Raw genomic sequence first — 11,104 nt, forward strand, 5'->3', positions numbered from 1 at the left:
GAAGGGAGGGTCGCTGGAGAGAGGAAGGGATGGAGCTGGAGAGAGTGAAGGATGGAGCACGAAAGAGAGAGGGATGGAGCACGAGAGAGGGAGGAATGGAGCTGGAGAGAGTGAAGGATGGTGCAGAGCGAGGGAGGAATGGAGCACGAGAGAGGGAGGGATGGAGCACGAGAGAGGGAGGGATGGAGCTGGAGAGAGTGAAGGATGGAGCACGAAAGAGAGAGGGATGGAGCACGAGAGAGGGAGGGATGGAGCACGAGAGAGGGAGGAATGGAGCTGGAGAGAGTGAAGGATGGAGCACGAAAGAGAGAGGGATGGAGCACGAGAGAGGGAGGGATGGAGCTGGAGAGAGTGAAGGATGGAGCACTAAAGAGAGAGGGATGGAGCACGAGAGAGGTAGGGATGGAGCACGAGAGAGTGAGGAATGGAGCTGGAGAGAGTGAAGGATGGTGCAGAGCGAGGGAGGAATGGAGCACGAGAGAGGGAGGGATGGAGCTGGAGAGAGTGAAGGATGGTGCAGAGCGAGGGAGGAATGGAGCACGAGAGAGGGAGGGATGGAGCACGAGAGAGGGAGGGATGGAGCACGAGTGAGGGAGGGATGGAGCACGAAAGAGAGAGGGATGGAGCACGAGAGAGGGAGGGATGGAGCACGAGAGAGGGAGGAATGGAGCTGGAGAGAGTGAAGGATGGTGCAGAGCGAGGGAGGAATGGAGCACGAGAGAGGGAGGGATGGAGCACGAGAGAGGGAGGGATGGAGCACGAGTGAGGGAGGGATGGAGCACGAGTGAGGGAGGGATGGAGCACGAGTGAGGGAGGGATGGAGCACGAGAGAGGGAGGGATGGAGCACGAGAGAGGGAGGGATGGAGCACGAGTGAGGGAGGGATGGAGCATGAGAGAGGGAGGGATGGAGCACGAGAGAGGGAGGGATGGAGCACGAGAGAGGAAGGGACGGCGCTGGAGAGAGTGAAGGATGGTGCAGAGCGAGGGAGGGATGGAGCACGAGAGAGGGAGGGATGGAGCACGAGAGAGTGAAGGATGGTGCAGAGCGAGGGAGGGATGGAGCACGAGAGAGGGAGGGATAGAGCACGAGTGAGTGAAGGATGGTGCAGAGTGAGGGAGGGATGGAGCACAAGACAGGGAAGGATGCAGAGAAAATGAGGGATAGGTGCAGATAGAGGGAGGGTTGTTGCTGAACACCAGCCAAGTAAACTCAGAGAGGCAGAGATTCAGGAGATAAAGGAATGTTGATGTAGAAAAAAAGAGAGAGACAGAAAGTTGCAGATAGAGAGAGAGATAACAAAAAAAAGATGATGAGTGAGAGGCAGTGGTGAGGGAGCTTAATAGATAAGTAGAGAGAGAGAGAGAGGCTTGGCCAAATGGGCACACCCCAACCTACAAGGCCAAATAGCATACAGCACCCGTTAGTTATAACTCAACATGTATGTAGCCTTGTAACCTTTTATTCTTTATCCATAAGAGACAAGAGAAAAGTGGAGTGGAAAAGCTAAATGATCGCGTTTGAAAGCATGAGACCTTGCTCAAATTTGGGGCAGATAATGCAAACTATAAATACATCATAAGGTTTATGCAACCTACCGGTAAGGTTGTGAGTAGGCCTACCCTAAATCCATTTAATTCATAAAGGCCCATATATCAATCCATTTAAAAAAAAACACTCTGTATAGTTCGAGGCGCACCACACCCCATCAGACGCATTTTGAACAGCTAGCTCATTGATCATAGATCACAGACATAGCGGCCATCCCGGCCGCGACAGGCTGCGTCTCAGCTACAGGCTACTGCAGTCATTTGTGCGCTCAGAAGTGCACTCCACTGCCGAGCAGAGGGTTCCCACACGACTACAAAGGGCAAAGTCAGTCTGGGTTAACCCCTAAAACATCTCACGAATTTAACATGATCGGTCTTATCACTTCGTTCAAAATGGGCTGCACAGCAAAGAGTTAGCCTACATGTAAGTATTTTTTCTCTAATAATTTAAAAATAGCTTAGTGACAAAAATGCCGAGAGTTTCAGTCTCGATTTACACCTGTTATTTTGGCACAGTCTGGCACTCACGAACAGGTTGTTTTCACATAAAGCGGGTAACAAGAACAAACTGCCAAAGCCAACAAAACATGCACAAGGTACATTAAAGTTGTATAACCCACTAATGCATTTCACACACTTTTAATGTGATACGCAGTCCATAGCCTACTATGATATAACGCACTGCGATAGTTGAAGATAAAACAACGGTGCAGGCAATGAAGACATATATAGCCTCCAGCCAAGAGGAACGAGCAGCATTGGGCTAAAACAATATTTACTTTCTAATATAAACTAGACGGGGACGCGTGAAATCGAAGTGTCTTACCTTGCAATGAAAAGCAAAGCAGCAAGGTGCACAGGAGAGAAGCGCGTCCAAATGTAACCATCCCGTCCATGGCTCGATCTGTAACTTTTACAGATGTATTTAGCTGTTTTTCTTTAGGTGTTTCTGTCGTTATGTGTTTGTGGCAGCAGCAAGTCTTCAGTCGTCCAGAGTTGTTTCTCTCTCTGTCCTCCCTCTCTCTCTCTCTCTCTCTCTCTCTCTCTCTCTCTCTATTCGTCTCTCTCAATAAAGCGAGCGCTACCCCCCTCTCTCTCACAGCGAGAAATCTGATGCTTGTGGCAGTCTTGGTTGATGTATTTCCACAAAAGGTGACCCACGCCCCTCCCTCGCGCTCTCTCTCTCCCGCTACAACTCAGTTGCCCTGAAAAGACTTGATTGACTATTCAACTATGCCTGCATCGTTGTAGGCGGTTTTTGAAAAGTTAAAATATATTTTCAAAAACAACATTAACACCGAAGTGGAAAGTAAAAACTCTTGCCAACTCCAACCACTATTTCTTGTTCCTTAGCCTTCAACATCTATTATTAGGTTATTACAGATAATACATTAACAATATAGCCTAATTATATATTTGTTATTTATTTTCATTCCTAACCAACAATAAGAACAATAATACACAGCCTACTACATTGTTAGTTAATATCAGCTGTGGATAAAATAAGATTAAGAATCATATAGTTGAAAATATCCAGTTTGTTCATATTATGAATTTCTTATAGCCTACACACAATAGCTTCCCTAGCCCAGCATAGCCTAAACACAATAGCCTCCCTAGCCCAGCATAGCCTACTGTGGGTAGAATCATCACTGACCCCGCTAACAGACAATAACAACCCAGCAGACTAGTCTACTATACTTATATCATTCATTCCTAGACATGTAATCCAATCTCCTTCAGACATTTTTCTTACTAACCCACTATAGACAATTAATGGATGTGGGAGGGATAAGTGGCTTAAATCATTCCAACTTGAATTCACTGAGTGTGTATTCTGTGACCTGGAGTTGATTTTGGTTCAATCCGCTATAAACTGGGAGGTTAGGAAGTATATACAAAGTCTGTGAACTACGAGACGGAATGGTCTGTGTACTTTGGAGACTTAAATAACCAGAATACTCAATACTGGTAATACAGTGCCTTGCGAAAGTATTCGGCCCCCTTGAACTTTGCGACCTTTTGCCACATTTCAGGCTTCAAACATAAAGATATCAAACTGTATTTTTTTGTGAAGAATCAACAACAAGTGGGACACAATCATGAAGTGGAACGACATTTATTGGATATTTCAAACTTTTTTAACAAATCAAAAACTGAAAAATTGGGCGTGCAAAATTATTCAGCCCCTTTACTTTCAGTGCAGCAAACTCTCTCCAGAAGTTCAGTGAGGATCTCTGAATGATCCAATGTTGACCTAAATGACTAATGATGATAAATACAATCCACCTGTGTGTAATCAAGTCTCCGTATAAATGCACCTGCACTGTGATAGTCTCAGAGGTCCGTTAAAAGCGCAGAGAGCATCATGAAGAACAAGGAACACACCAGGCAGGTCCGAGATACTGTTGTGAAGAAGTTTAAAGCCGGATTTGGATACAAAAAGATTTCCCAAGCTTTAAACATCCCAAGGAGCACTGTGCAAGCGATAATATTGAAATGGAAGGAGTATCAGACCACTGCAAATCTACCAAGACCTGGCCGTCCCTCTAAACTTTCAGCTTATACAAGGAGAAGACTGATCAGAGATGCAGCCAAGAGGCCCATGATCACTCTGGATGAACTGCAGAGATCTACAGCTGAGGTGGGAGACTCTGTCCATAGGACAACAATCTGTCGTATATTGCACAAATCTGGCCTTTATGGAAGAGTGGCAAGAAGAAAGCCATTTCTTAAAGATATCCATAAAAAGTGTCGTTTAGAGTTTGCCACAAGCCACCTGGGAGACACACCAAACATGTGGAAGAAGGTGCTCTGGTCAGATGAAACCAAAATTTAACTTTTTGGCAACAATGCAAAACGTTATGTTTGGCGTAAAAGCAACACAGCACATCACACTGAACACACCATCCCCACTGTCAAACATGGTGGTGGCAGCATCATGGTTTGGGCCTGCTTTTCTTCAGCAGGGACAGGGAAGATGGTTAAAATTGATGGGAAGATGGATGAGGACCAAATACAGGACCATTCTGGAAGAAAACCTGATGGAGTCTGCAAAAGACCTGAGACTGGGACGGAGATTTGTCTTCCAACAAGACAATGATCCAAAACATAAAGCAAAATCTACAATGGAATGGTTCAAAAATAAACATATCCAGGTGTTAGAATGGCCAAGTCAAAGTCCAGACCTGAATCCAATCGAGAATCTGTGGAAAGAACTGAAAACTGCTGTTCACAAATGCTCTCCATCCAACCTCACTGAGCTCGAGCTGTTTTGCAAGGAGGAATGGGAAAAAAATTCAGTCTCTCGATGTGCAAAACTGATAGACACATACCCCAAGCGACTTACAGCTGTAATCGCAGCAAAAGGTGGCGCTACAAAGTATTAACTTAAGGGGGCTGAATCATTTTGCACGCCCAATTTTTCAGTTTTTGATTTGTTAAAAAAGTTTGAAATATCCAATAAATGTCGTTCCTCTTCATGAATGTGTCTCACTTATTGTTGATTCTTCACAAAAAAATACAGTTTTATATCTTTATGTTTGAAGCCTGAAATGTGGCAAAAGGTCGCAAAGTTCAAGGAGGCCGAATACTTTCGCAAGGCACTGTACTTGTTCCACACAGAGCAGTTGTCTTTTAACACACATTGCAGGCTAGTTGGGCCAAAACAGCTGTCTGATATTTGTTTTCCCCTGTGGAAGTGGAGATGTGTGTGAGTTAAGCGTATTCCATCACCCACACAACAACAGGGAGGGGTTTGCAATCTGATGTGCATAGTAGGCTACACACACACACACACACTTGTGTAGTTACGCCACTGATCCACTGAGAGACACTGGCAGCAGTTTATACTTACAGCGTGATGGGTGATGGGACATCAACAGTTGAAGTCTGAAGTTTACATACACTTTGGTTGGAGTCATTAAAACTTGTTTTTCAACCACTCCACAAATTTCTTGTTAACAAACTATAGTTTTGGCAAGTTGGTAAGGACATCTACATTGTGCATGACACAAGTAATGTTTCCAACAATTGTTTACAGACAGATTATTTCACTTATAATTCACTGTATCACAATTCCAGTGGGTCAGAAGTTTACATACACTAAGTTGACTGTGCCTTTAAACAGCTTGGAAAATTGCAGAAAATGATGTCATGGCTTTAGAAGCTTCTGATTGGCTAATTGACATCATTTGAGTCAATTGGAGGTGTACCTGTGTATTTCAAGGCCTACCTTCAAACTCAGTGCCTCTTTGCTTGACATCATGGGAAAAGCAAAAGAAATCAGCCAAGACCTCAAAAACAAAATTGGAGACCTCCACAAGTTTGGTTCCTCCTTACCACGTTCTTCTGTACAAACAACAGTACGCAAGTATAAACACCATGGGACCACACAGCCGTCATACCGCTCAGGAAGGAGACACATTCTGTCTCCTAGGTATGAACGTACTTTGGTGTAAAAAGTGCAAATCAATCTCAGAACAACAGCAAAATACCTTGTGAAGATGCTGGAGGAAACAGGTACATTTCCACAGTAAAATGAGTTCTATATCAACATAATCTGAAAGGCCGCTCAGCAAGGAAGAAGCCACTGCTCCAAAACCATCATAAAAAAGCCAGACTACGGTTTGCAACTGCACATGTGGACAAATATTGTACTTTTTGGAGAAATGTCCTCTGGTCTGATGAAACAAAAATATAACTATTTGGCCATAATGACCATCATTATGTTTGGTGGAAAAGGGGGGAGGCTTACAAGCCGAAGAACACCATCCCAACCGTGAAGCACGGGGGTGGCAGCATCATGTTGTGGGGGTGCTTTGCTGCAGGAGGGACTGGTGCCCTTCACAAAATAGATGGCATCATGAGGACTGAAAATGATGTGGATATATTGAAGCAACATCTCAAGACATCAGTCAGGAAGTTAAAGCTTGGTCGCAAATGGGTCTTCCAAATGTACAATGACCCCAAGCATACTTCCAAAGTTGTCGCAAAATGGCTTAAGGACAACAAAGTCAAGGTATTGGAATGGCCATCACAAGGCCCTGACATCAATCTTATAGAAAATTTGTGGGCAGAACTGAAAAAGTGTGTGCAAGCAAGGAGGCCTACAAAACTGACTCAGTTATACTGCCTCTGTCAGGAGGAATGGGCCAAAATTCACCCAAGTTATTGTGGGAATCTTGTGGAAGGCTACCCGAAACATTTGCCCCAAGTTGAACAATTTAAAGGCAATGCTACCCAATACTAATTGAGTGTATGTAAACTTCTGACCCACTGGGAATGTGATGAAAGAAATTAAAGCTGAAATAAATCATTCTCTCTACTATTATTCTAACATTTCACATTCTTAGAATAAAGTGGTGGTCCTAACTGATATAAGACAGGGAATTTTTACTAGGATTAAATGTCAGGAATTGTGAAAAACGGAGTTAAATGTATTTGGCTCAGGTTTATGTCATTACCATAGTGATAAACACACTCTATTCCCTGCCATGAAGCCATAAGGAAAGCACCTTTCCCACACTCTGCACTCAGTAATATCAATAACACTAGTCATCTCAGATATTGACCGCTCTGAGTTATCTGTGGCGTGTTGGAGATGGGTCAGAGAGACAGAGACACAGAGATAAGCTCAGCCTAAACCTAGAGGCTCTGATGTAAGGGCTGTAGTTTCAAATCAAATCACATGTTATTGGTCACATACACATGGTTAGCAGATGTTATTGGTCACATACACATGGTTAGCAGATGTTATTGGTCACATACACATGGTTAGCAGATGTTATTGGTCACATACACATGGTTAGCAGATGTTATTGGTCACATACACATGGTTAGCAGATGTTATTGGTCACATACACATGGTTAGCAGATGTTATTGGTCACATACACATGGTTAGCAGATGTTATTGGTCACATACACATGGTTAGCAGATGTTAATGCGAGTGTTATGAAATGCTTGTGCTGAGCTGAGCTGATGTCAGGGTGAAGGGGAGAAGTAGGTAACCTAGTGATTTACTATGTCATTACCTAATGGACTCCTGCAGGACGGGAGAGAAGAGGATAGCATTCTGGTGCACAGCCTCTCTCTGACCCCTTTCTAAGCCCCTCACTATACAGAGGTGGTCAGCTTGGGTGACTGCCTTACTCACTGGTGTGGTTCACCTTTGGTTTGAACTTGTGTAATACTATAGTCTATGTAGCTTCTGCTATACACCAACGGGACCTGACACCTTTTATGTACAGCTTTCTATTCCGCAGGGAACTGGGGATACCAGAATACTAGGACACAGAGAGAATATTAGGTGATGGTGAAACTTCAGGGTAAAGCCTGGGGGATAAAGACTGGGGGATAAAGACTGGGGGATAAAGACTGGGGGATAAAGACTGGGGGATAAAGCCTGGGGGATAAAGACTGGGGGATAAAGACTGGGGTATAGTCAGTCGGGGGTAATACAAAGGAAAGAAGGGATAAAATGAAAGAATAAAGAGGAGATGATATAAGAGGTGGTTGGGTTCTTTAATTCCAGAGGATAGTTAACATATATCCTCTGAGTAAGACAGGAATACTGTATGTAGGCTAAGAGAAATGAGGAAATGAGAGAGCAGACTATGAGCTCAGGTGAATCCTTATGTCTTCCTTTAGTATTATAGGATAGATGACATCTGACAAAATCATCTCCCTTCTTATTCATCTATTCACCACCAGTCTCTCTTTTTCCCTTCCCCCCTCTCTCTCTCATCTCTGGTCTTGGCAAAGACCTAATGGAGGATCACTCAGCTCTTTTCCAGGCAGTGATACTGTCTACTCTGACTCACATTAACCAGAAGCCCTCTAATACTGTTAATGTGTTCAGAACTGAAACAAGAGCACTACGTGATCAGCTGTACCAACCTGTACCAACTCCCTGTCAGGTACTCTCAGAAGAAAAGAGTGCTATGTAGAACCATTTGTCCCTGTAGGAGAACCCTCTGAAAAAAGGTTCCAGATAGAACCCTTTCAGTTCAGATAAAAAACATTTTTGGTTCCAAATAGCATCCTTTCAAAGATTTTACTTGGAACCAGAGGATCTTTGTGGAACCAGAAAGGGTTCAATATGATTTGGTTAGACTTATGTTGAGACTTGCATTAAGTGCAGTCCACTAAAGTCGGTGAGACAACCACATATCACTGAAATATCTTCTCTCATTTACATACAGTCAATTATATCCCCTGAGTGCCAGTTTAAACAGTCAAACCATAGGAAGAGTGGAAAGGAATGTGAAAGTTGGGAGTTGATGCTGGTTAACCATTAATGGCTCTTTGTGCCCCGGGGTCACAGTTTCAGCCTGACTGCCTATCTTCATGTGAGATGCCCAGCACAATGCTGCCTACTCTGACAGTAGATCCGTGGGAGGGAGTCTGACATTTCTACAGCAGCTTACTGGGATGCCAAGCAGGATGTGTTACAAGACAATAGGGCTACTTACTAGTCACAGGCTGTGGTCTACAGTCCGACCATGGGCCAATTTGGGTGTCATACAGTAGCATACTTGTATGGTCATGTTGTGGTTATACCTGTAACAGTAAAGAAAAACAGGGGATCAGCAAACAGTGAGTGTGCATGACTACAGTATTCTATAGTAGGCCTACTGTTCCCACAGGGATGGTGTGTTTAGGCTGAACACTATAGGCTCTAGGTCAGAGGGCTCATGTCATAATCCTTAACCTAGGATTCTGCTTTACATGGCCACCAATCAGTGCAGATTAAACCTATGAAGGCAGATAGGTTGACATGGTGTCCATTTAATTCAGCATGCACATTGCACACTAACAATAGGCTCTGCTTTTGATGTACTGTACTAACTGTCACGGTGAGTGAATGAGGACCCAAAAGCGAATTAACTTAACAGAGCTTCTTTAATAACCAAACATAGGTAGGTTCAGACAGACCGGCAGATTCCGACAGGACAGGACAAGGTTACAGCAAACATGACGATAGTCTGGTTCAGGCATGAAACACAACAAACAAGAATCCGACAAGGACAGGAACAGAAACAGAGAGAGATATAGGGACCTAATCAGAGGGAAAAAGGGAACAGGTGGGAAACGGGGTGAATGGGTAGTTAGGAGGAGACAAGGAACAGCTGGGGGAAAGCGGGGGAGAAAAGGTAACCTAATACGACCAGCAGAGGGAGACAGGGTGAAAGGAAAGGACAGAAAGACACAACATGACAGTACCCCCCCACTCACCGAGCGCCTCCTGGCGCACTCGAGGAGGAAACCTGGCGGCAACGGAGGAAATCCTCGATCAGCGCACGGTCCAGCACGTCCCGAGAGGGAACCCAACTCCTCTCCTCAGGACCGTACCCCTCCCAATCTACGAGGTACTGGTGACCACGGCCCCGAGGACGCATGTCCAAAATCCTGCGGACCCTGTAGATGGGTGCGCCCTCGACAAGGATGGGGGGGGGGGGGGGGGGAAGACGAGCGGGGGCGCGAAGAACGGGCTTGATACAGGAGACATGGAAGACCGGGTGGACGCGACGAAGGTATCGCGGAAGAAGAAGTCGAACTGCGACAGGATTAATGACCCGAGAAATACGGAACGGACCAATGAACCGCGGGGTCAACTTGCGAGAAGCCGTCTTAAGGGGAAGGTTCTGAGTGGAGAGCCAAACTCTCTGACCGCGACAATATCTAGGACTCTTAGTTCTACGCTTATTAGCAGCCCTCACAGTCTGCGTCCTATAACGGCAAAGTGCAGACCTGACCCTCTTCCAGGTGCGCTCGCAACGTTGGACAAAAGCCTGAGCGGAGGGGACGCTGGACTCGGCGAACTGAGATGAGAACAGCGGAGGCTGGTACCCGAGGCTACTCTGAAAAGGAGATAGCCCGGTCGCAGACGAAGGAAGCGAGTTGTGGGCGTATTCTGCCCAGGGGAGCTGTTCTGACCAAGACGCAGGGTTGCGAAAAGAAAGACTGCGTAAGATGCGACCAATAGTCTGATTGGCCCGTTCTGCTTGACCGTTAGACTGGGGGTGAAAGCCGGAAGAGAGACTGACGGAAGCCCCAATCAAACGGCAAAACTCCCTCCAAAATTGAGACGTGAATTGCGGACCTCTGTCCGAAACGACGTCTGACGGAAGGCCATGAATTCTGAAAACATTCTCGATGATGATTTGTGCCGTCTCTTTAGCAGAAGGAAGCTTAGCAAGGGGAATGAAATGAGCCGCCTTAGAGAACCTATCGACAACCGTAAGAATAACAGTCTTCCCCGCTGACGAAGGCAGTCCGGTGACAAAATCTAAGGCGATGTGAGACCACGGTCGAGAGGGAATGGGAAGCGGCCTGAGACGGCCGGCAGGAGGAGAGTTACCGGACTTAGTCTGCGCGCAGACCGAACAAGCAGCCACGAAACGACGCGTGTCATGCTCCCGGGTGGGCCACCAAAAACGCTGGCGAATGGAAGCAAGCGTACCCCGAACGCCAGGGTGGCCGGCTAACTTGGCAGAGTGAGCCCACTGAAGAACGGCCAGACGAGTAGGAACGGGAACGAAAAGAAGGTTCC

The 11,104-nt window shown here is 45.7% G+C and overlaps 1 protein-coding gene across 2 annotated transcripts in view; it reads right to left on the bottom strand.

The window, feature by feature from the left end:
* Positions 1–2,624, bottom strand: part of LOC110510231 (basal cell adhesion molecule) — a 120,183-nt gene extending 117,559 nt beyond the window's left edge. Inside the window, exon 1 of one of the 2 annotated variants that reach the window (XM_036975402.1) lies at positions 2,376–2,624. In XM_036975402.1, coding sequence (XP_036831297.1) covers positions 2,376–2,445 — 70 coding nt within the window. In that variant the 5' untranslated portion in view covers positions 2,446–2,624. The remainder of the gene's footprint in view (positions 1–2,375) is intronic. The other variant, XM_036975403.1, reaches the window with a different exon arrangement.
* Between the last annotated feature and the right edge of the window lie 8,480 nt (positions 2,625–11,104).

This window comes from Oncorhynchus mykiss, chromosome 3, assembly GCF_013265735.2.
Source record: "Oncorhynchus mykiss isolate Arlee chromosome 3, USDA_OmykA_1.1, whole genome shotgun sequence".
Taxonomy (NCBI): domain Eukaryota; kingdom Metazoa; phylum Chordata; class Actinopteri; order Salmoniformes; family Salmonidae; genus Oncorhynchus; species Oncorhynchus mykiss.